General features: G+C 37.8%; 1 protein-coding gene across 26 annotated transcripts in view; it reads right to left on the reverse strand.

The window, feature by feature from the left end:
* nbeaa (neurobeachin a) overlaps positions 1-27,064 on the reverse strand; it is a 925,612-nt gene that overhangs the window by 97,097 nt on the left and 801,451 nt on the right. For all 26 annotated transcript variants that reach the window (XM_051927338.1, XM_051927337.1, XM_051927335.1 and 23 more), the window contains 2 exons: positions 25,927-26,046; positions 12,067-12,219 (listed from right to left, as the gene is read on the reverse strand). In XM_051927338.1, the coding sequence (XP_051783298.1) occupies positions 12,067-12,219; positions 25,927-26,046 (273 nt within the window). The remainder of the gene's footprint in view (positions 1-12,066; positions 12,220-25,926; positions 26,047-27,064) is intronic.

Consider the following 27,064-nt stretch of genomic DNA (forward strand, 5'->3'; position numbering starts at 1 on the left):
TCCCCAAAAGTTGAGATCTGGAGTGAACTGCAATTATTATCATTTTGTGGAACCAGCTTGAGGCATACTTTGTGATGTAGTGCATCAATTGTATAGTGGATATGGTGCATTATTCTGCTGGAAATATATGTAGTAGTGCCACACATAATGGTTATTTCATGTTCAGTCTGTCCTACTTTAAGGTTTGTATTTACTGTTAAACATTCAAAAATATAAATAGATGTACAGAAAATATTGAGTCTACAGTCAAAGTAAAAAGTATGAGAACCCTTTGGAATTATCTGGTTTACTGCATGAATTGGTCATAAAAAGTGATCTGATCTTCATCTAAGTCACAGGTACTGATATACACAATGAGCTTAAGCCAATGACACAAAAAATTCTACTCTTTCATGTCTTTATTTTACAAACGCATTCAACGTTCACAGTGGTAGTGGAAAAAGTAAGTGAACCTTGTGATTTAATAACTGGTTGACCCTCCTTTAGCAGCAATGACCTCAACCAGGCGCTTCCTGTAACTGCAGATCAGACCTGCACATCATGCGGGAGGAATTTTAGCCCATTCTTCCCTGCAGAACTGCCTTAACTCTTTCATATTCTTTGGTTGCCGTCTGTGTATGGCTCTTTTCAAGTCATTCCACAGCATCTCAATAGGATTGAGATCTGGGCTCTGACTGGGCCACTCCAAAAGGCGGAGTTTGTTCTTCTGAAGCCATTGTGCTGTGGATTTGCTGCGATGTTTGTGGTCATTGTCCTGTTGTATCACCCAGCCTCTTCTGAGCCTTCAATGATGGCAAGCTGTCCAGGCCCTGATGCAGCAAACAGGCCCAAATCATGATGTTCCCTCCACCATACTTTACTGTAGGGATGATGTTTTGATGTTGATATGCAGTGCCCTTTTTACGCCAAATGAAGTTCTGCTTGTTCCTCCCAAATAGTTCAATTTTGGTTTCATCACTCCACAAAACATTTTCCCAGTACCGTTGTGGAGTGTCCATGTGCTCTTTCGCAAACTTCAGCCATTCAACAATGTTCTTTTTTGATAGCAATGGCTTCCTTCTTGGTGTCCTGCCATGTTTTGCATATAGTTGACTCATGAACAGAGATGTTAGCCAGTCCTAATGACTTCTTCAAGTCCTTTCACCCTGTCACTCTAGGGTTCTTCTTTACCTCATTGCTGACTTTGTGTTGTGCTCTTGGGGACATCTTGGCAGGGCGCCCACTTCTAGGCAGAGTAGCCACAATACCAAATTGTCTCCATTTATAGACAACTTGCCTAACAGTAGACTGATGAATATCTAAAATCTTTGAGATGACTTTGTAACCCTTTCCAGCCTTATGTAGATTAACAATTCTCGACAGCTCTTTTGTGCGAGGCATGATTCCCATCTGGCTATGCTTCTTGTCAAAAGCTCAAACTCAAACTTTGTAGTGTTTTTTATCAATCAAAGTAATTCTAGGCCACACCTCTGAACTCGTTTCATTAAATGGACTCCAGGTGTGCTAAATTCTGATTGCAATGAGCTTTTCAAAAAGTCATTAGCTTAGGGTTCACTTAGTTTTTCCAACCTTCAGTTTCACAGTTTGAATGATATTCAATGTGGTCAAAACTTCTCTGAAAATCTGTGTATCTTTAGTTATATGAGACTGTGTTTGTTCATTATTGTGACTGACATGAAGATACAACCATGTTTTATATGGGAATTAGACATAAATATAGATAATTCCTAGGGGTTCACATACTTTTTACTTTGACTGTATGTATTTAAGAAAGGAACTGCTGGATATGGAGGGGGTATTATAGCTTGTTATACTATATAAATACATGAGGGTGGCTGGTGTAGTTCACTTCTTTATCCTTTCAACCTGAACAGCTAAAAGTGAAAAATAAGAGTCCAAATGGAAAAATAAAACATTTATTTGTTGACAAAGAAACAGTTTTGCCATAATTAAAGAGGAACAGTGGAGTGCATTTCTTGCTGCTTTAGCTATTCAGTGTTGCTTTTATTCTGGAATTGGTGCGCCTGTGCAATATAACCAACTTTGGAATTTACCAATAGGATAGACTGCTATTTTACTTTTTATCAGCGAAACACAAGCTGCCAACCTCAGCAGTTATTATCAATTCACACCTGCTTTGAGTTTCAATATAGTTTTGGTGTTCAGGTTTGTTTATTTCTGTGTTTATTTTGGGGTACCCTAAACTCTGTATTTTGTGTGTTCTGAGAATATAATCCAAATTCAAGTATTTGTCTGCTATAATTGATTTATTTGAATTAGGTTAAAATTGTATCTCGCTTTATTAAGTATAGCAAATTATAGTTATACAGACCTGTTGCGGCCTTTTCACTCATTTAATTTAAGGGATTTATTGTATATCTGAGATAAAAAAATGACAGAATGGTTGTAAGAAGATGCACATTGTCTGCAGAAGTTCTTAGGGTCTCTGGTACTCCAATGACATTTAATTGGTATGATGAATCCATGGATTCATGCTAAAATTCTGACCATGCTTGACATAGCAGAAGCAGAGATTTTTCAGAACAGAAGAACGTTGTCTAACCTTTAGCTGTTCAGTTTTAGTGATTAGGTGCCCGCTACAGGCTTGTGTTTCTGCTATTAGCTGACCAGAGTGGGACCCACAATGGTTTTCTACTACTGAAACTAATGTTCCTTGTAAGGACTGGGTTGTTGCGTGCAAAACTACTTTTTTTGAGCAAAATATTTCAGTTCCATTACTCATTGAGCATTATTTATTAATAATCTATTTGTATGTAGTAATCTGAGATTTTTATGCATTACAGAACACACTTGAAAATATATTCGTTAAAGTGGCATTTTTTAAGCTATTGAGACAAAAACCAATTCATTCATTCGTTCATTCATCAAGATGAACAGATAAACAGTAAGTTGCTCATGAATAGAAGTTAAAAATATCAAAACTGTCCCTTAACTGCATACATTTTTAAATAGAGTATTATATACAGCTATATTATTTAGATAGATAGATAGATAGATAGATAGATAGATAGATAGATAGATAGATAGATAGATAGATAGATAGATAGATAGATAGATAGATACTTTATTAATCCCAATTTTAAAAATCATTCAAACCTGATTTAAATTGCTATAGATCACAACTCTATATTTACGATAGAGTCTAAAAGCAGAGTCACATTCAGAACTTGCAAAAATCACTTCTGGCCAGAAATGTATTTCATTTTTTAACAAATGATGGGTTTCTTCTGCAGATAAGATGAAATATGTGTTAATTGTTGAAATATTTGGTCATCAAGCTTTGTCTTGCTCTGTTTCACAAACCAAAGTTACTTCTAACTGAAAAACTAGCACACTGTACAAGAAAAATGTTTGCAGTGGATGGGAGTGTGTTTGAGAGTCACTGTAATGTCAATTTTCAAAGGGTTTGCCTATAGACTTTCAATATCAAGTTGTAATATTTGACCACCAGGAGGAGGCACAAGAAGTCTACTCAGTAAGCAGCAGTAATTGGTTATTAATTAAGAAAATCACTACAATGAAAGCCTTCAGCCATTATAGCCCCCTCCTAGATCCATAAATGACATCCCTGCTTTAAAGCATGACCTATATCCTAAAATCTCAAGGGGCAATCCACTAGATGTTTACCTAGATGTAATACATATGTGTAGTTTTCAATTTTCTGAACAAAATAATTGCCAGTTTCAACAATGTATTACAGTGGTAACAATTTCGTAGTATACTGAATTCAAGAATATTTAAAGAAAAGGATTGACAGGGCAAATTTAATTTAATTGAAATTGCCTGCATTAAAGTAACATTAAATAAAAGTAAAGAATATATCAATACTGCATTTGATGAAGTCTGTGGCTGGACAAGGCTGCGGTGGGTGGTCGGTCTTGATACCCTTTCTGCTCTTGTGATGTTTACTTTCTACGCAGGTTACAGAAATGTAAACTTGAGATTAAAAGCTGAATGTGACGGTCCAAATTAATCCACTCTGGGATCTGCCCTCACGTCACCAGGAAGACTTTGATATCACAACCTACAAACTCAGAATGGTTGTTACCTAAGAAGATAATTAACATTAAATAGATTTTAAAAACTCACAAAAATCTAATTGAAAATGGAGGTAAACAAACTATCTGTCATGATGGAACTATATTTATATAAATATGTCCTTATACTTTTATTTCACATGATTGTTTTACAAAAGCCCTATGTTGAAATGGCACCCCAACCAGGATCAGCCGCTGACTGTACAATGCTGCCAAAGAAAGGCTCTCACTCTCTGCAAATCTAGAATTGGATTAACAGGGTCCAGTAAATGGGCGGGGAGATGGATAGATGAATGGTGTTACAAAAGATTTTATTACCATCAATCTTTTCTTTTATATTAGCATCCATTTTCATAATTTTCTTTGCCATTGGATTGACAAAATAAAATTAATTTCTCCTGATTCCTAATTCAAATGCAAATGTATATATTAATATTTATATACATTTTAATGTGTAAATTAATGCTAATCCATTGGTCTGTTGAGTGACATGAATAATGCAATATTTAAACATAAACAAGACACCTTCACAGACAACATGATCTTCACATGTACAGCATACCATTTCACAAAATTTCCATAGATTTACTGATATTTAAGTAAATCTGATGCTGGTTTCTTTAATGAATACATATACAAGAGAGACAGAGAAACACAGAGAGAGAGAGAGAGAGATGGAGAGTAACAGAGATGTCATATCTATAAGCAGGCAGCTAAACTGGTAGCACAGAATAAGGGTATTAGAGGGTGTGGTGTGGGCATCATTAGCTGGATATTGGGATAATTTCTTTAATATCTATTAATAGACGTGAGTACACAGCTTCACTCCATTGTCTCGATTGTGTCCTACAAAGAGAAATAATACCCCAGAGAAGCCACTTGAATATGCACCAGCAGCAAAATCAGAGAGAAAGCTCTGTAAAGGTTTGTTGTGTCAGACTTGGAAAATGTGTGTGCATGCTGAAGAATACTTGTGGTTTGGAACGGCTTGTGGTTGGTCTTGAAAGCAGAACCTGTTTGCATTAACAACAAAATCACTGTGTAGTCCTTTTTTGGACACAAGTATAAAACATACAATATTTACACCACTAAATAACCAAATATTAAAAAACAGACACATTGTTTAGAATGAAGTCAATAGCTTTGACACCAACAAAAACAGTTATGGGATCTAAAAGAGTTATTTTATATGAAAATCTTGCAAAGCACTATTACATATCTATATTCTAATTGTAGTAACATGATAAGTAAAGGACCATCTATCAGTCTGTTTACCGATCCCACTAAAGCCAATTTCAGGATTATGTGGAACTGGAGACTGGCTGGACAGTAACAAATCTCGGATTGAATGTCAGTTCGGGCCAATTTAAGTCTGGATAAGAATCTAACTTGCACATCTTTGCAATGCCAGTGAAGAATAAGATGAAATAGACAATGGTGGAATATATAAACACCCTCTGACATCAACTCTCCAAGGTGAAAGGAGATTTGAGGCAACATCGCTAATCACTATATAATGAACAGTGCTAAATTATAAAATATGATTGATGATTACAGTTGTCATTAGAACTTTTGGTCATTTACTATATAAACCAAAAACAAGGCAGCAATATACTGTTAAGTGTGCAGTATACAGTATTACAGCACGCACATTCTTAACCCTCTACTAAATAAACTACAGGAATATACGTAAGTAAAGGATGCAAAATATGACATTACACCCAGTGCACTCTTGTTTTTACATTCTTAGCCTTCCACTTGATCAACTATACCGCCATTTAAAAGAACCAATGATCTTTTGGAAGATTTGTTAGCATAGTATACTGTTGGCATTTACACATTTATTTACAAATAAAAGGTAGCACATTAGTTTATGTACTCCAAAAACACATCTATTACTCATTTATTCTTAAGTAACAAAATCTTAACAATGACTTCTTTGGGTCTTAATTATGCTTATAAAGCATCAGTAAAGTGGTTATTCATCTTTGCGTAATGCTAACTGAAGTGTTATCAAATAAAATAACTTCAGTATTTTAAGCTTTTAGAAGACGATCAAACTAAAAATTCAAGTCCAACATACTGTATATCTTAACTATGGGTGTGAAGGGTGCTGAGTAGTGCTCAGATCTGGACATATGCTGGGATAGAGCTTCATGTGCTGCATGCAAACAGCCACAGGCATGCTACCAAACAACCCCTGGAGTAAAGAAGGGGCTAAGGCTTATGTGCATTATGCAGCCAGTAACAGGCTGGTGGTAATTGAAACTGTATTTATGATTAGAAAATAGGTTTGTTCAGGTGTAAACTGACTGTCAGGTACACAACTGAAATAAAGCTAAAACCCAACTATTAGTAAGCTATTGTAAATAGTAACAAGCAGGTATCTCTCAGGCTGTCAGTAGGCATCAGCTGCTAGCTTATGATTCTCAAAGCCTTCACAATCCACTTTAGGGTCATGGACACCAGGGGCTTCATGTATAAACGGTGCATACGCACAGAAATGTTGCATACGAAATACCATAACTGCTTTAGCGTTGTTACTCTCACTGCATCTTCTTCTTCTTTCAGCTGCTCCCGTTAAGGGTTGCCACAGCAGATCATCTTTAATAATAATAATAATAAATTTTATTTATATTGCACTTTATATTTTAGCAATCTTTTTCCATATTACTCTCACTGCACCACTCGGAGTATTTATATCACTGTATCTGAGTGGGGAATCACAGCAGCAGCTGATTGGAAAGAGAATTATCGGTATACAGCATGAAGCAGACGCTGACTCAGCCATGGCAAAATGCTTCAGAGACTTTCCCGTACGGACTTCGCGGTTTAGAAAAAGTTTCATCCCAAGAACTATAAACGCACTCAATCAGTCCATCAAGTGCTCCTTGTAGAACTGTTTGGACTTATAAGTACAATTACCTCACTGTAAACTTGCACTACAGATATAATATTGCACAACCTGCGCCACTTTATAAAGTGCATATTTATATATGATGATGATATCATTTTTAAGATGAAATGCAGCAAAATATGTTGATTATATTATACAGATAAAACTTTAACTTGGGAAGAGTGAAGTTAAATGAGCATGTATACACATTATTATTTACCTTGTGTACCTTTCTTTTCATTAAACAAATCAATTCAAAATGTATATTGCTCCAGTATGCAATAGACCACGTTACCTTTGTCCTTGCACTAACACATTCATTTTCTTGCCTGTTGAATCTGTTTATAGGAACTGCAGCAGAAGGCAGGAACACGACCTGGGTCAGGCATCGGTCCAATACAGAGGAAACCCACACACTGTTATGGGGCCACATTTTGAGTCACCAGTTAACCTAACATGTGTATCTTTATATATAGGAGGCAAAGGATCTGGAGGAAAAACACCCCATGGACATAGTGTGAACATGTAAACTCCACACAGAAGTGCCCAGGATTCTGGGACTTAAAGCCAGGCCTTTGGACCTGTCAGGCAGCAGAACTAACCACTCTGTTACAAATGCAGTAACTCATGTCTATATTTTGAATTTATAAAACAGTAAAAAGACAATATTTGTGTTTTTTGTTTCAGCAATGTTCTCTAATGATAATTATGAATGGTTTTAATCTAATAGTTTTACTTTAAATAAAATATAGCCTTTGCCACAATCTTTGGTTTTATTTTTCAAACATAAACTGACATCACTGTGCATGACTGGATACTGTATAAAGTGGATGCTACAATCTTAAATCTGATACCCAGGAAAGTAACACACATCTGCAGTCTTTTAAAAAGGCACTGTGGATATTGGTTGTGGGAGAAAATCTTTACATTTAAGAGAATCTTAAGTTACAGTACAAGTCAGAATAACAGCAGGCACAAAATGTATTCGTCCTGCATATCCAGCCTGCATATACATTAAACATGCCTGAGTAACTGAATGAATGTGTTCTATTTATGGCTCCAAGTACCAGCGTAGGCCTGCTGGGACCAAAAGTCTGAGCAATACTACAGATGCTCATCTGTGAAAGGCTTTCTTAAACTGGTAAATTATGATTGATGAAGGCAGCATTAAGGTAACATTATCAGGGACACTTACTGCTGCTGTCCTTCAATGACATCACTGAGGTCAGACTTAAATCATGTTAGTATTGAACACACTGCTTTATTAAGGAGGTTTATGAATCAGTCAGTGAGATGTGTCTAGTCGATTACAGGCGACAAGAAAAAAAGAATCCACTCTCATTTCCTTTTATTACAGCGGCACACGCAAGGTTCTTGGAAAACAGATTTCAGCTGAACCTGCAGGGATTTGTACCAATAATTTCATTAGTGATATTACTGAAAAAGCAAGCATCATGGTACTATGTAAGTGGAACACATAAATACAATAATTTATAGGGAAGCAAGCATTAAAATGCATTTTAATGCATTTATATGGAGTTACATGCACTGCTTTTTTGTTTTGTTTTAAGATTTTTTTTAATGTTAATGTCATTCATTATATATTTTACCACTCTAGAAGTAATTTAAAAGAATGGTTAAATTAAAAAAGCCCCGATAGTCTGGGATGCCTTTGATATATAAGACCAAGCTTGTTTGTAATTAAGTGGCATACTTTCTTTTATCTCTTAAGCTGCTGTATTCTGACACTGCATTTTATACTTCTCCTTATTAATAGACTTTTGAAACATGCATCAAGATTGCTCTAGCCAAGCTAAAAGCATTATTAATAAAGGGTCATCATAAGCAATAACAAAATCCTTTGAAGTAACCTGTGTCATCTGTTATTTATTATTTCATGGAACATAAAGAAGGTCTGCTTGACGACCATATTACATAGTTGAGGATTATTCTTTTGTACCATGCTCTAGACATTCTTTGTTGCAAGAAAGTTGAAATCGCATTGCACAGTATTTCTTCATGAATCAGTAACTGGTTTAATGGTTACAAGGAAAGGTAAAAGGAGATTTAACAATTGAGCATTAATGCAGGGTAGATGAGACAAAAGGGACAGGAACCCAAAAAAAAAAAACAAATATTAAACTAAAAAAAAAAAAAGCGGTTTATGTCCTCTATGGGTCACAGAATTAGCAACATCTGTTGCTAAATTTGTTGATAGGAAAAAGACTGCAATCCCGAAATGTGCTATTACAATCAAAGGAAAGGTGAAACTGAATTTCATATTGAAGAAAGCATGGTATCTAAATTCTCATCTATAATAAATCATGAAAATATATATATTTTTTTTGTTAATCAGATTCAAAGCCGTGGGATTAGATAAAAATACTGCATCCATGTTTGCACATACAGTAAATCATATAGGCACATCTTTTTTTCTTTTTTGATATTAACAAGAATTAGACAATTTAATTCCTGAATATTTCCTTAACTTTAGCATCAGCAACAGCAATCAAAACCTTGATTGGCTGAATGACAATATGAAGTGTGGTGCCATTTGTAATGTCATTTTTTTCTCTATAGATCTGGACCACCATGCTAATCTGCTGGTAACCTGTACTTCATCGTCCTTACAGATGGGTATAGAATGAACATTATCTTTTTGTCTTAGTTCCTATAAAAACAAAGATAACCAGATTTTTTCTGCTAACATGAGGAAGAATTATTGAAATGTCACTTCTGCCTGTTTCCCCAGGATGAGGGAAGAAATATACTCGGCTTCATAGTGGCCTTCTCTGCAATACAATACTGCCACCAGAAAAGTATAAAAAAAAAAATTCTACATAAACAATACAAAGTGGTTTTGAGACTAATGTACACTGCTCAAAAAATTAAGGGAACACTTAATCATCACATATTAACACCAAGTCAGTTAAGCTTCAGGAAAAGCAATCTGTCCAGTTAGGAAGCATTAGCAATTGTAAACCAACTTCATCTGCTTTGGTGCAACTGAAAGTTACAGCATGTGCACTGGAGAGGCAACAGCAAGACACCCCCATAAAGAGGCAATGGTTTTGCAGGTGGTGGCCACAGACAATTGCTCGCTCCTTATCCTTCCAGACTGATTATCCTTTTATTTTGCATTTTGCTAGTGTCCTTGTCACTATTGGTAGCACGTGGTGGTACCTGCAGCCGACTCAGGTTGCACAGGTAGTCCAGCTCCTCCAAAATGGCACATTCATATGTGCTGCCTCAAAAAGGTTTGCTGTGTCTCCCGGCAGAGTCTCAGAATCACTGAGGAGATACCAAGTAATGGGGCATTACACGAGTAGATCTGGACAAGGCTGTAGAAGGGAAACAACCTAATAGCAGAACCAGTATCTGCTCCTTTGTGTGAGGAGGAACAGGAGGAGCACTGCCAGAGTCCTACAAAATGACCTCTACCTGGCTACCAGTGTACATGTTTCTGACCAAACTGTTAGAACTAGACTCCATGAGGGTAGGATGTCCTCTAGTGAGACCTATGCTCACAGCCAATCACCATGCAGCTCAACTGACATTCGGCACAAAATACCACAATTGGCAGCTCTGCCACTGGCTCCCTGTTCTCTTCACAGATGAGAGTGGGTTCACACTGAGCACATGTGACAGACGTGAAAGAGTCCAGAGATGCTGTGGTGAATGTTATGCAGCCTGCAACATCATCCAGCATGACTTGTTTGGCGGTGGGTCAATGATGGTCTGGGGAGGCATATCCTTGGAGGGTCGCATAGACCTCCACGTGCTAGGCAACGGTAACTTGACATTACACTGGTACAGTAGGCCCTGAATTCCTCCAGGTGAAGAACAATGCCCAGCCTCATGTGGCCAGAGTACCATTGACTGGCCCGCAAATTCTCCAGACATGAATCCAACTGAGAACCTCTGGAATGTTAATCAATCAGTGCATCCGACTCTGCCATGTAGCGCCACAGACTGTCCAGGTACTCACTGATGCCCTAATCTAGGTCTGGGAGGTTATCTCCCAGGACACTATCAGCTGTATCATCAGGAGCATGCCCAGACATTGTCAAGAATGCATACAGGCACATGGTGACCATACAGACTAATGAGTCACATTATGAGTTGCCATGATGAAATTCATGCAAGTAGGATCAGCCTGTGATTTCAATTTTTGATTTTGATTTTCAGTGTGTTGTTGAATTCAGCCCTTAATGGGTTGGTGATTTTGGTTTCCATTGACCATTGTTACTTCATTTTGTTCTCAACGAATTACATATCGAGATCTGATGTATGATTTAAGTGTTCCCATAATTTTTTTGAGCAGTGTATTTTTCATATTTACGATGACAGGCATTTCTTTGTTAATTGTAGTTTGCATATACAGTATATAAGAAAAGTACTGTGACAATGACATTTTAACTTCAAGCTTTTAAGGGAATTACACATTGTAGATGTCTTAGAACACCATATCTGTACATCTCTGCGTTTCAGGATATGACTGTGTGGACAATATGCAGTAACTCAGAACTGAATGTTGCTGTTGTTACTAACATCATACAGTTCTAGATGTGCATTGATTTTGAGCAACATTTCTCCAGTGATTTTTTGCTCTAGATCGATAAATATACATTTGAAAAGCATTGTAATGCGGCCTGATTCTAACTATGTTTTCAGCAGATTTACAGTGCAAGAATAGATGAATAGATGATTTGTTAACTTTCAAAGTGATATCTGTGCCTGTGTGTGTCAAAGTATGAGTCTGTCGACACTATATTGCCAAAGAAAATCAGTCAGTGCAAAGTAAACCTGGTACAATTATTATCATGCAGAATGCCTGGACATTTTGAGCAAATGTCTTCCAGTAAATATTGTTCTAGACAGAGAAAGTTTTTGCATTTTTGGATACATTGGCCCACAATTTGTTACCAGTAAGATCATATGCTAGACATCATGAGCTTTCTTTGTAAAGTCAAATTTTTGATTGAAAGAAGAGGATTTTTTTCTAACTACTGCTAAAACAAATGTATGCTTCCTGCACATTACTGTTTTAATAATAAACACAAAAAATTATTTTTACAATTTTAAGGAACAAAAGCAAAACGTTGGTCTTACCATTCGATTTATCCGGACAAAATCTTCTGGCTTTTTAGCCCAAGGCGGGAGATCAACATTAGATACAACTGTTCTGTCATCTCTAACTCCCAGATTATATGCATTGCTGTTCACAAACATCTCAGGGAGATAGTAGAACTCTGGGATCAGCTCCTGTCATTTTGAAAAAATACAGATCAGATCTGGATCACTACAGTGGAAAGAGAAATGACAAAGTAAATTTATATGCACTAAAAGCTAGTGGATTCATGGGGAAATAAATTAAAAAGATGATGGAAATGAGGCGTCCAGATACATTTTTGCATTATAAAAAGCATAGTAATCCCTGCTAAATAGAATTAAGTAACAGAGTGTTCTATAAAAAGTAAAGAAATATGAGAATTGAAAAATAAATAAATACACTCTACCTTTCATTGTACATACGTGCAATTATAATGAGATACTGTACATAAAGTCAATAAATTAAGAACTTTTCCTGTGACACAGGCTATTGCTCCAGTATATTGCACAAAAACCTAACCACTACTGCAGAAAAAATAATAGGTTCAGTTCTCACATGAAAACAAAATTATTTTACCAAATTGCTTTAATAATAGTAAACTACAAAAGCATATAAGACAGTCAACCTCTGTAATATAAATTCTCAAAGATGTTGCCATCTACCTCAAACTTTTTGCCAAGCATTAATTACCATTTTTCCTAAGAAAAATAAGGACTTATTACAATGTGCATCATACAGACCAATCTCACTTCTGAATAATGCTGTTAAGATACTCTCCAAAGTCCTAGGTAAAAGGATTGAGAAAATGCTCCCTCCAGTAATATCACAAGACTAAAACAGATATATTAAAGTTAGACATTTGGCTATCAATCTTCGATGCCTATTTAATGTAACATAATATATATAACCCAGCCACAGGTGATACACAAACCAGTGTGTTTCTTCGTGCTGCTCCCAAGCCCGGATAAATGGGGAGGGTTATGTCAGGAAGGGCATCTGGTGTAAAATTTTGCCAAATCAATATGTGGACAACAATACAAATTTCCATACTGGATCGGTTGAGCCCCGGGTTAACAACGACTGCCACCAGTACTGTTAGCCAACAGGGTACTGGCAGAAATTGGGCTACTGTTGGCTGAAGAAGAAGAGGGGAGAGATGTGTCCAGAGGCAGGAGGAGAGGAGGAAAGTAAAGAGAGTGGAACTGAGGGTAGAAACTTTGAATGTTGGCAGTATGACTGGTAAGGGGGGAAAGTTAGCAGATATGATGGAGAGAAGGAAGGCTGATATATTGTGTGTGCAAGAGACTAAATGGAAGCGGAGTAAGACCATGTGGATTGGAGGTGGATTCAAATTGTTCTATCATGGTGTGGATGGGAGGAGAAATGGGGTAGGAGTTATTCTGAAGGAATAGTATGTCAAGAGTGTTTTGGAGGTGAAAAGAGTGTCAGGCAGAGTAATGATTATGAAGCTGGAAACTGGATGTGTGATGATGAATGTTGTTAGTGCATATGCACCGCAAGTTGGGTGTGCAATGGGTGAGAAAGAAGATTGTTGGAGTGAGTTGGATGAAGTGATTAACAGTGTACCCAAGGGACAGAAAGTGGTGATTGGAGAAGATTTCAATGGGCATGTTGGTGAAGGGAACAGTGGAGACGAGGAGGTGATGGGTAGGTATGGTGTCAAGGAGTGGAATGAAGAAGGTCAGAGGATAGTGGATTTTGCCAAAAGGATGGGCATGGCTGTGGTGAATACGTATTTTAAGAAGAGGGAGGAACATACGGTTACGTACAAGAGTGGAAGATGCACACAGGTAAATTACATCCTATGCAGAAGAGTTGATCTGAAGGAGATTGAAGACTGCAAGTGGTGGCAGGGGAAAGTGTAGTTAAGCAGCATAGGATGGTGGTCTGTAGGATGACGCTGGAGATCAAGAAGAGGAAGAGAGTGAGGGCAGAGCCAAGGATCAAATGGTGGAAGTTGAAAAAGGAAGACTGCAAGGTTGAGTTTAGGGAGGAGGTGAGACAGGCACTGGGTGGCAGTGAAGATTTACCATACAGCTGAGAAACTACAGCAGATGTAGTAAGGGTGACAGCAAGAAGGGTACTTGGCATGACATCTGGAAAGAGGAAGGAGGAAAAGGAAACCTGGTGGTGAAATGAGGAAATACAGGAGAGTATACAGAGGAAGAGGATAGCAAAGAAGAAGTGGGATAGTCAGAGAGATGCAGAAAGTAGACAAGAGTAGAAGGAGATAAGGCGCAAGGTGAAGAGACAGGTGGCGAAGGCTAAAGAAAAGGTGTATGATGAGTTGTATGAGAGGATGGACACTAAGGAAGGAGAAAAGGACCTGTACCAATTGGCTAGACAAAGGGACCAAGCTGGGAAAGATGTGCAGCAGGTTAGGGTGATAAAGGATAAAGATGGAAACGTACTCACAAGCGAGGAGAGTGTGTTGAACAGATGGAAAGAGTACTTTGAGAGGCTGATGAATGAAGAGAACAAGAAAGAACAGGTTGTATGATGTGGAGATAGTGAATCAGGAAGTGCAACAGATTAGCAAAGAGGAAGTAAGGACAGCTATGAAGAGGATGAAAAATGGAAAGGTCTTGGTCCACATGACATACCTACGGAAGCATGGAGGTGTTTAGGAGAGATGGCAGTGGAGTATTTAAACAGATTGTTTAATGGAATCTTAGAAAGTGAGAGGATGCCTGAGGAGTGGAGAAGAAGTGTACTGGTGCCGATATTTAAGAATAAAGCGGATGTGCAGGACTGCAGTGACTACAGGAGAATAAAATTGATGAGCCATGGCATGAAGTTATGGTAAAGAGTAGTGGAAGCTAGGATAAGAAGTGAGGTGATGATTAGTGAGCAGCAGTATGGTTTCATGCCAAGAAAGAGCACCACAGATGCAATGTTTGCTCTGAGGATGTTGATGGAGAAGTTTAGAGAAGACCAGAAGGAGTTGCATTGCGTCTTTGTGGACTTGGAGAAAGCATATGACAGGGTGCCTCGAGAGGAGCTGTGGTATTGTATAAGGAAGTCGGGAGTGGCAGAGAAGTACGTAAGAGTTGTATAGGATATGTACGAGGGAAGTGTGACAGTGGTGAGGTCTGTGGTAGGAGTGATGGATGCATTCAAGTTGGAGGTGGGATTACATCTGGGATCGGCTCTGAGCCCTTTCTTATTTGCAATGGTGATGGACAGGTTGACAGATGAGATTAGACAGGAGTTCCTGTGGACTGTGATGTTTGCTGATGACATTGTGATCTGTAGCGATAGTAGGGAGCAGGTTGAGGAGACCCTGGAGAGGTGGAGATATGCTCTAGAGAGGAGAGGAATGAAGGTCAGTAGGAACAAGACAGAATACATGTGTGTAAATGAGAGGGAGGTCAGTGGAATGGTGAGGATGCAGGGAGTAGAGTTGGGAAAGGTGAATGAGTTTAAATACTTGGGATCAACAGTACAGAGTAATGGGGGTTCTGGAAGAGAGGTGAAAAAGAGAGTGCAGGCATGGTGGAATGGGTGGAGAAGAGTGTCAGGAGTAATTTGTGACAGACGGGTATCAGCAAGAGTGAAAGGGAAGGTCTACAGGATGGCAGTGAGACCAGCTATGTTATATGGGTTGGAGACGGTGGCACGGACCAGAGAGCAGGAGACAGCTGGAGGTAGCAGAGTTAAAGATGCTAAGATTTGCACTGGGTGTGACGAGGATGGATAGGATTAGAAATGAGGACATTAGAGGGTCAGCTCAAGCTGGACGGCTGGGAGACAAAGTCAGAGAGACGAGACTGCATTGGTTTGGATATGTGCAGAGGAGAGATGCTGGGTATTTTGGGAGAAGGATGCTAAGGATAGAGCTGCCAGGGAAGAGAAACAGAGGAAGGCCTAAGCAAAGGTTTATGGATGTGGTGAGAGAGGACATGCAGGTGGTGGATGTAACAGAACAAGATGCAGAGGACAGAACGATATGGAAGAAGATGATCCGCTGTGGCAACCCTTAACGGGAGCAGCCGAAAGAAGAAGATGAAGATTCACCCATTGAGTCCAACACTCCACAGTCCTTATTATATTTGGATGCAGAAAAAGCATTTAATATGGTTGAATGGGATTACCTGTTTACCACTTTGCATAAATTTGGGTTTGGCCCTAATATATGTGCATGGATTAAACTACTATATACCAGTCCAGAAGCTTCACTTTGTATTAACAACACTATCTCAGACTACTTCAAAGTAGAACATGGTACTAGACAAGGATGTCCCTTGTCATCACTGCTATTTACAATTGCCATTGTATTGGCTGTTCACTTTCAAAATGCATCAGAGATAAAATGGATTTTTCAGAGAAGGACTTGAACAGAAAATATCACTATATGCAGATGATATAGTACTGTATATATCAGACCCACAAAATTCAGTGCCTGCAGCCCTAACTGTACTAGCAGAATTTCAAAAGATATCTAGACTCAAAATTAAATTGAACAAAAGTGCGCTTTTTCCAGTGAATTCTCTAGCAAGCAGCATTAAATTAAACACTTTCCCCTATATCATTGCAGATCAGTTTAAATATCTAGTGGTAAACATCACAACTAAATATACTTTTTCAACAAAATCTTGCTGTTTGCATGGACAAAATTAAACAAGACATGCATAGATGGTCTACCCTCCATCTTACTTTAGCAGGGAGAATTAACACTATTAAGATGAATATCCTTCCTAAGCCTCTCTTTCTATTTCAAAACATCTCCATATACATTAACAAATCATTTTTTAAGAAATTAGATTCAATCATAACCTCATTTATTTGGAATTCGAAATATCCACACATCCAAACGGCGATCCTACAACGACCTAAATCAGAAGGTGGCATGGCTCTACCTAATTTTCAGTTTTATTATTGGGTGGCAAATATACAAGCTATAAAACCTGTACACTGACACAAATACACAAACACACACTAGTTTGGTCTGCAATAGAAATTTAATCCTGCTGTACCTCTTTATATTCCTACCTCTGTACACCAGTAAATCTAAGGCATTGTCAATATACTAACAACTGAATTGTCCTTCATTCACCCAGAATATGGAACCAATGTAGAAAGCACAAGTTAGAGAATATTTTATCTGTGGCACCTCTACATGATAACCATTTTTTTCCATCCTCTCAAACTTATTCAATTCAATTATTCAACTTAAAATCTTTAATCGAGATTTATTTTTAAATGCCTATCAGACATCTTTGGTGTCAGAATCGCTTCTAATCCATTAACAGCTGTGTGAGGTGTACTCCCACATGGAATTAAGGTGGAGAAGGACAAACAAACTGTAATTGCCTTTATTTCACTATTAGCTCGTAGACTTATCTTGCTCAACTGGAAGAATTTTAGCCCACCACTTTTAAGTCAGTGGGTAACTGATGTTATATACTATTTGAAACTGGAAAATATCAAATTCTATCTTAGAGGATCTGTTCAAAACTTTTTTAAAACCTTGGAGGATCTAATCAATAATATTTTAGAATAAGCACTTATACTGGGGAGAAAAACTCCTTTCCCTCTATACTACTCTCAAACATTTTACTCCGGCTGTTGGACTTTCTTTCTTTCTTTCTCATGGGTGAGGGTTGAATAGAATTCAGTTAAGTTTTCATTTTTGTTAAGTTTGACTTGATTGTATGGAATGTTACATGCTTTAAGTTCAATAAAAAAGTGTGAATGAATGTCTCCAAAGAGATAAAACTGGACAATATACTTATTTGTTTAATTAATACTTGAATGAATTTGGAAATGAATAACCGTTATTTTCTGTGGTGGGCTGGCGCCCTTCCCAGGATTTGTTTCCTGCCTTGCACCCTGTGTTGGCTGGGATTGTCTCCAGCAGACCCCCGTGACCCTGTAGTTAGGATATAGCGGGTTGGATAATGGATGGATGGATGGATAACCGTTATTTTCCAGAACAGAACAGTTTCCTGACAATATCCAGATTATGATAACCAGTTTATAATTACTTCTTAATTACACCTTTTTCACACATGAAAAGCATTTTAGAAGAAAGATGAAAGCTTACAACAGACCCTGCATGCTGGAGAAGAATGACATTTGTTCAATGTCATATTTCACTGCTGGACAATGTTTTGTGTTTTTATGAGTGAAATTCACCCGTGATGTACTATGACCTGTATCTTAAAGTTAGAAAAATAACAAGTGTACAACAAACTGGATTAAGATTCATAGCTTACTACAATTTGTTAATTTTACAACTTGATATTTCTGCTGACAAAGGAGGATTTGCACTGCTTCAATGTATAACCCACCTCTTCATTCGTTATTTGAACCTGATTACTCTATTAATTGGTAGCAAGACAGCTAAATATTAGCCTGACAGCACCATTCTTAAGACAACAAGACACCACCACCTTGGCAAATCAACAACAGTGCATACTGGGTCACTTTCCAGTTGCAACATGGTGCGATGATCATGATCATTCCCTTGAGCATGAGAAAAGTGTTATATAAATAAAATGTATTAGTATTATTATTAAGGTTATAGAATTCTGGGTTCAAGTAATCTAGTCTGGAAAAATACATTTATGTAGTTTCAAGAATGTGTGTGTTCATACAGGTTTAGTGCAGGTACCCCAGTTTATGGCTACTTTCCAAACACATAACTAAACTGGAGACTTTAAATTGGACTTGTATGGTGGAACGTGAGTGTGCCCCTTGATGGACTTGGGCGCGTTCACCTAATGCTGACAGGAAAGGCAGTACCATGTGGCTATAAAAGAAGGGATTTTGGAAAGTGAATTAAAGGAAAAACATATTTAATCATACACTCGCATCATTGGGATATATAGCTGGGGAATGTCTACATAGACTTGAGGCAAACATATAAACTGTGCTCAAGCAGTGAAAACGCAGAGAAAATTACATAAGCAAAATCTTTTGCAGTACTTGACCTTGATTTTAAAAATGATAAATAATCAGAGCAGGCATTACTGTGATTGTATGTAATTTTACAAATGAAGGAGCCCGGTAGCATTTTTTCAGTATTTTTAAAAAGCACTTCTTTGTTTGTACAAGGTGCCTCTTTAGTGAAGGTTTTTGTTTTCTATTTATTCCCTGCTTTTTTCTTCTCTTGTGAAACACAAAACAAAGCTTTTAAATCTGCCAGCTCCATTTTCAACTCCAGCTCCCCTGGCATCCATTAATTTTGCAACAGTTTCATAATGGGCTAACAAGTCAAACACTAAAGCCTCCATTAACTGTATTACTTTACACTATGTCACCTTAATGACATTTTGTCAAAATCTTTTTCTTACAAAGTACACAAAAATTCCTTCCGACAATGCACAAGCATTTTGTTAAGAAATTGAGTGTGAGAGGGCAGCTGAAACAGTGTCTTGCTTTGACTACTGCTAAGAAGAGACAGAAAGGAAAAAAAAGCAAGGCTCAAAAATGACTGGCCTAGCTAGGGTCATTTCCGGGTGACTTGCTCCTTTCAAAGGTCGCCCCCACTAACAGTCATTCTTCTTACAGCTTGTACTCATTACCACCGGAGGGGGCCAGGATTAATAAAGAGCAACACAGTAAGACAAACTTGCTTTTAATCAGGTTTTCTTCTGACATATTGCAAACTTGGAATGGTGGAGGTTAACTCCTGAAGAGGAGAACGTGACTCGATTGGCTGAATTGAACCAGAAGTTTATACTTAACACTTTCATGAAGTGTTCATACTTAACTTAATCAACTGCAAATATTTAACTTTAGAAGCAAAAATCTTTATGAACACAAACAATATAGTAGACTCCATCAAAAGATATTTCAAAACTACATCCTCCATGGCAATGCTCCAGGAAGCCTAAGCCTGTAATGGAAGGAATCAATGCTAGACAGGACCACAGTCCTTTACACAACAACAACATTTATTTATATAGCACATTTTCATACAAAAAGTAGCTCAAAGTGCTTTACATAATGAAGAGAAGAAAAATAAAAGACAAAATAAGAAATTAAAATAAGACAACATTAGTTAACATAGTAAGGAGTAAGGTCCGATGGCCAGGGTGGACAGAAAAAACAAAAACAAACTCCAGAAGGCTGGAGAAAAAAATAAAATCTGTAGGGGTTCCAGGCCACGAGACCGCCCAGTCCCCTCTGGGCATTCTACCTAACATAAATGAAATATTCCTCTTTGTAGTTCTTTGTTGTATTCACACAAATACCCACACTCTCAAATGAACATTTGTTCGCAGAAATTAATTTTACACAAATCACAAACTGCAACAATACAGTTTTACAAAGGTTAATAAATGTTACTTTGAATTGGCATAGTATAAATGGGACGGTGTGTGTCAGCTAAATTTGGGTTCCAGAAATGGAGTGATGGATGTCAGGTTTGGGATATACAGTAAACAATAAAAACGGCAATACCAGAGTACTGTTTATGGACTATAGCTCAGCATTTTAAACTTTCATACTGAAGACTGATCACCAGCCTGCAAGACATGAGATGTAGTGGTACTCTCTGCAACTGGAGTTTAGACCTTCAAACTAGCCAGCATGTGCAGACTGGCAGTGCCCCTTCTCCCACAGTAATCCTCAACCCTGGCATCACAAAAGGTAGTGTGATGAGCTGCCTGTTGTTCATCTGTGAGTGTCTGGCCAGGTACATGCTCAACCCTTGACCACCAACAATGAGGTATTTTAACACAGATCAGAAATTGGTAATGAGATCTCATTCATCAGATTCTTGGCAGCTGCGTCCAAGATGGAAATATATGGGTGGATTATATAAGATACTCTTTGTGCGTTCAATTCTTCCCTTAGCCTTCTGTATCTAAGCAAGGTATTGCTCATTCTATAAACTGCAATAACTTTGGTCTTGCCCAGCTCTTCTTGTTAATTGCCAACCCAGCAACATGTGTCTGGCTCTGTGTGCCTCTGTTGTTCTACCAATCACTTAGCTTTGACAGATGTTTCTAAAACTTGTGAGTAGCTTCATGAGAATTTCTGTATATTTTTAGAGAAAAGCCAAGCAAAATGACACCTTTTATTGGCTAACTAGAAAGATTACAATATGCAAGCTTTCGAGGCAACTCAGGCCCCTTCTTCAGGCAAGATGTATATTTTTAGTGATGGCTGGATGCTTTTGGAATCTTGTCAAACAAGCTCTGAAAAGTGGGTTGCCACATGACAGCCCATGCTAAGCTGCAAAACCATATCAGAAAGTAATATCCATGTGTGATGGACGACCGGCTATGGACTCCAGTCGCCACCCCCAGGCCGCTAGGAGGAGCCCTCCGGACAGCATGATGGTGCCCCGAATGCCAGAAGGGCCTCATGGACTTTGTAGTTTTTATACGCAGCCCTGCTGGATACCTTGGGGGCCACTGGGAGTCGCTGTAGGGGGGCTAGTGGGCTCTTGCGTGCCCTATAACCCGGGAGTGCGTCACAGTCACGTGACCGGAAGAAACGACGTACTCCCAGGGTGAAGAAGAGGACTGTTTACCCTGACCCGGAAGGAAACGGACTTGTGGGTTTTGCCAGGAACCATTTCCGGGTCAGGGGCTATAAAAGGACTGTGAGAAGCCCAGTACACTGAGCTGAGCTGGGAGGTAGGGTGGCAAAGTGTCTGGGCGAGGAGGATTGGTTTATTGTTGAGAATTATTGTTTATATGAGAGTGGTGTGGAGAGTGCTTGGTGCACAGTATAATAGCAAAATAAATAATTATTATACTTTTACCTCATGTTCAGAGTGGTACCTGAGGGTTCAAGGGTTCACAGAGCCCTCAAACTATCACACCATGTAACTGATGAAGAATTTTATTAGTGAATGCAAGTTGCTGTTTTTGTTGTACTGTTATTGTGAAATGCATGTTGCGCAGGCTTATATCTGTATAAATAAAATTGTAAGCCATTAGAATGTTTATTTGTTTATCTCTTTGTCTGCTAATCACACAAAAACAGATCAACAGATTTTTACAAAATTTTGCATGTGCCTTGCCACAGGTCTAATTTAAAGTAAAGGCTATATGCCATATCAGGGAGATTAGTTCTAATGGGAGGGGGGCAAGCTAAAAACAAGCCCCAACATGGGAACTACAATTCCCATCAGGCAGTGGAAGTGCACTTTGGCTGAGGCAAGGGTATCCAATTTCTCTGTTTATTTATACCCAAGAAACTCTGGGAACTTCAGCTAGTATATTGTACAATAAAAATTGTGTTTGCCTTTTTTATATTAAATTAGGAAAAGTGTGACTAAGAATTCTGATATTCAAGTCACAATTAGAAAGTAAAGCAACTGACAATTAGTTTTTCTTATTTTATAAGATATAAAATATGGTTGGACGGCACGGTGGCGCAGTGGTAACACTGCTGCCTCGTAGTAAGGAGACCTGGGTTCGCTACCCGGGTCCTCTCTGCGTGGAGTTTGCATGTTCTCCCTGTGTCTGTGTGGGTTTCCTCCCTGTGCTCCAGTTTCCTCACATAGTCCAAAGACATGCAGGTTAGGTGCATTGGCAATCCTAAATTGTCCCTAGTGTGTGCTTGGTGTGTGTGTGTTTATGTGTGCCCTGCAGTGGGCTGCCGCTCTGCCCAGGATTTGTTCCTGCCTTGTACCCTGTGCTGGCTGGGATTGGCTCCAGCAGACCCACGTGACACTGTGTTAGGATATAGCGGGTTGGATAATGACTGACTGATTAAAATATGGGAAAGATTCTATATTTGTCTTTCAGAAATCAGTAAATCAATTCAACACATATAACACACATTGTCATGCAGAACCTTATGCGTATTTATTCATATGCTGGGCCACAACTGTAGTGGAGGTGGTTTGGGGGGGGTTGAAAACTTTTCAGGGTTCTGAACCTTAGAGAGCTACTAAGAGCTGTTGACAGCTAGTTCCCTTTTGTTTTTAAAAACTTCAGAGGAACACCAGCTAGCCAGTGATTTGTGACTTTGTTCATGACTATATATAAAAAAAAAACAACATAAAATGGACCAGTCAATGACTCTTGAATTTGTTTGTGATGGCAGAGAGGCATGGCACTGGTAAGAATAGCAAGTTATCTGGGCCTTCATGTTTACCAACAGCCGAACACTTTTGGATATTATGATCAATATCTTGTAATGTTGTCCCTAACTGCAGACAATGTGAAACTCTGAAACTGCACACCCAAGTGACCTGGGAGTATGAGTTTGATTGTGATCATAGAGCGCCATGCCCTCTTTGGCTGTAAACGAAAAAAGAGGAAAGGAAACATGAGCACCATCTCAGTCCAGAGCCCTGCTTATGGTAACTATAACCATCGTTGCAGGTTTAAACTCTGTACTTTTTAAAATATATTTAATTTGCTTATTTTTAACTACTGACACTGTGTAGTAAAAGTAAACAAAGCAGAAACAGCATAATCAATTATAAATTACATTTTGACAATCATATAAATCTATGATACACTATAACCAGTTTTATTTCAGCTTAAAATTGCATGAGACCATTTTTTCTCCTTTAATTCTTAGGTCAATATTAATGCTGCTACAGTAGTGTACTGCAGAAATGCTCTTACTGCTCAGAAATACTAGAAATACTGTTTGATTTAAAATAATAAAAAGGAGACACACATTTTATGAAAAGAATCTTGCATCTTGTAAAGGGGGAAAAACAAATGCATAATTTCCTTCTTATAGTTACCTACATTTTTAAACACAGATAATTTTCAAGTACAATTTTTGCTCAGCTCTTGCACATTTCTGATTATCTTAATAGGTAGTGTTGGTTAGGTCCCCAGGCACAGCCAAGTAAAAGCTATGTCTGTATATAAAGGACTACATTTTAAATAGCTCTTGTCATTAATGCTTTATTAATTGCTCCAGGCAACAAAAACCCAGCGCTGGGTGTGCTAGAAAAATATGACACTTTGAGGTCAATGCTCATTCCCCGCTGTGTATTGTGGAATGGATAAAATACTGAATTAACAGTAGGGTAAAGGCATTATTTTAATTTTCTCTGAAATACCTGATTGAAACAAAAGAGAATGTTCAGTTATTGTCAAAACATAAAATGACAGATTCACTACAGATTAGTTAACATTGCATAATTAGCAAAAATTGTTTCATTTCTGCAAATGAGATCGTTGTCAAAACCTAATTCTGCGGGGTTGCTTTCACATGTTATACTTCAGAGTATTTTTATTTTTAAAATAAAAACGAACAAAATAATAATTTCCCTACTGCATATGCTGCTTAATAATTCAGATGGCAGCATGTACATGTATATTCACTCCCATGAGACTTGTTTATGTCATAGTGACTATGTTGTTTAGTGCAGACGCTGTAATGGTTTTGTTTTAAACACTTTTTGTCAGTAAGACCAAAATTTAGCTGCAGTAGACATAAAACCTGTGCTTTACAGAAGGCACCACAATGAGACTGATCTTCTAATGTCAACATCTAAATATTTTTGTAACCATTGGTATACAATTTATTTTTGCAGTGCTTCTTACAAGACTACTCGTCATAACAACAGAAAGAAACATGTTCAGTTAATTGTGGGTGTTAATATACCAAACATGCAGGGTTGTTTTCTTGTTTCCTATGTTGGTATTAAAAACATATGTACTATAAAATGCAGATGCTTGAGCGTACTTCATTTTGAAGGAATGTGTTCTAGGCCAGTAGTTGTCAGATTGAATTCCACAGGACTTCATTTTACAGGACAGGCAACTGTTTTTTACTGAAAACCAAAATCTACCCATTGCTGCTCATTCATGTATCTGTACAAAAGTGAAATGACTGCCATTTTAAAATGATACAGTCTTAAAAAATGGAACCTCACTTTTCAAAAAGATAAAATAAAATGATTATAGCTATGTAGGAAAATCTGGCCTATATTATATTGTAGGCTACTGAAATATTGTAAGTTTACAAAATTGAAGTATAATAATACATTTCTAAGAAAAGCAAATCGGGGAAGAAATATGTAAAAAGAGAATGCATAATTTCATATCATTCAATATTTTCAGTAAAAGAAAATAATTAGTATTTGAGTAAGGGGAAATCAGTAGATATAGGCTTAACCCAAAGCCACAAATGAAACCAAAACTCTACTAATATTTACAAATGAGATTTAATATGGATTACCAGGATTGCACAATATAGCCATTCACTGCTGGACTCTTCTTTTTTAAAGTACTACAGGGCTGCTATCATAAATGTTAAGTGTAAGACAAGAGCCAGCATTTCATGGGATTGTAGTCCATCATGGGCACACTCGCCCACACTCGACCAATTTAGAATAATCAATTAATGTGACATCTTTGGGATGCGAGTACTAAAAATCGAGCCACATTGTCTTGGGATGACATCTATATCCCTGGAACTTAGCGGCAGAGAGTATAAATACTGCATTAAGGTGCAGAGTATATAGTGCCTTTAAAATACACAGATGTACAGTTTAAAAGTATTGTCATTTAAATTGGACCTGCATAGGAGTGTGTGAATATGCATGTGTGTGTCTGTTGCGTTGTCTGCTACCTTTTCCAGGACTGGATTATGCATTGTTAAAATAAACTAAAAACCCATAACTCTGAAGTCAACAATGATATCATTCTGGTTACCTACTTTCATTTTCATCTTTACTTTATTTCACTACGGTTTATTACAAACTTAGGATCTTGAACACTTATTATGAACTGTGTTCCAGGGAATGTGAACATTTCTTTATATGATGAACTATTTCAGGACACTCACTAGTCTTAATTTATAATATATGGAATAAGCATGAGTTAATAGTCATAGTTTTTTATATAGATAATCCAGTTATTTAAAATTATCCTGTAAATTATACAAATGTGGTTCTTTACCTTGACATCTGAGGTATCTCTTTGACAATTCCGCCATGATCTTGCAATAGAAGAGAAGGTGCGATCTGGATGGTCAAATTTATTTTCGTTTGCATTGAGAAAGAATGTAGTAAATGGCTCCTAGGATTGAACAAAAAGCACATTAATATGAAGCAATATCTGATATCCAAGATTTTTTGCCCATCATTTGTTGCTTTAATACGTTAATGCTGGTGACAAGATATTCTGTCTTTGTTAGTCTACCTGGGTAATGCTAAGCATAAACACCGATACACAGTGCTGCCTGAATAACCCTCATATTATCTTCTGGCCTACGGAGTCAGCTGACTGCAGAAAAAACATGATTTTTGTACATGAACAGTACAAAGTCAGGGGATACTACCGTTTTTTATTGTATGTTCTTAGACATCTGTTACATATTGCCTTTCATTTAAACACTTACTGAGAAAGTAATCTGTATGCTAGGCAGGAATGTGGGATTAATGAAGGTAGATGAACCTCAGGGGTAGACCTGAGGGGAGTTTTCAGCTTGCTGTGGTTGACTATCAGATGGGAAGGATTCAGCACTGAGACTGCTAATTGGTGAGTAGCTTGCCTTGTGTGATTTCTCAAGGTGTGAGCTCTCTGGCAGAAACTCTTGAGTCATTTGCTCTAGTAATGAATGCAGGTGCCCAAGTAGGTCTGAGTTAATGGGCAGTCTGCACCATCCCATTTTCAGTAATGTTTTTTAATAGGCATGCCACTTTTGGGAATATTTGATTCAGAACATGTACATTCTTGCAGAACATAGTGAGGGTGCTTGCCATTTGCATCTGTGCTATTCAGGAAGCTCAATGAGGCCCAATTAGAGGTGCATGACTGTTTTCTGCTGCTGTATTGTTGGCTGGGAAGGGCAGAGTGAAAATTTTAATAAGTGCTCATGCCAGCCTCAGGAAGAAAAAAGCAAACCTTACATATAAGAATTCTGGCTTGTGTTCATTTTACTGCCAGTTGGTTCAGCCAGTCAGTGAGTCTAACTGATGTGAACTGTATTGTTCCCTTCAATGTTGGCAATGTTACTGCTCAGACGCTTTTATTATGTTTTATTTATATAATGACCACTGTATGTTTGTATCTGTTTAATTATAAAAATTCATAT

The sequence above is a fragment of the Erpetoichthys calabaricus genome, chromosome 4 (assembly GCF_900747795.2).
Source record: "Erpetoichthys calabaricus chromosome 4, fErpCal1.3, whole genome shotgun sequence".
Taxonomy (NCBI): domain Eukaryota; kingdom Metazoa; phylum Chordata; class Cladistia; order Polypteriformes; family Polypteridae; genus Erpetoichthys; species Erpetoichthys calabaricus.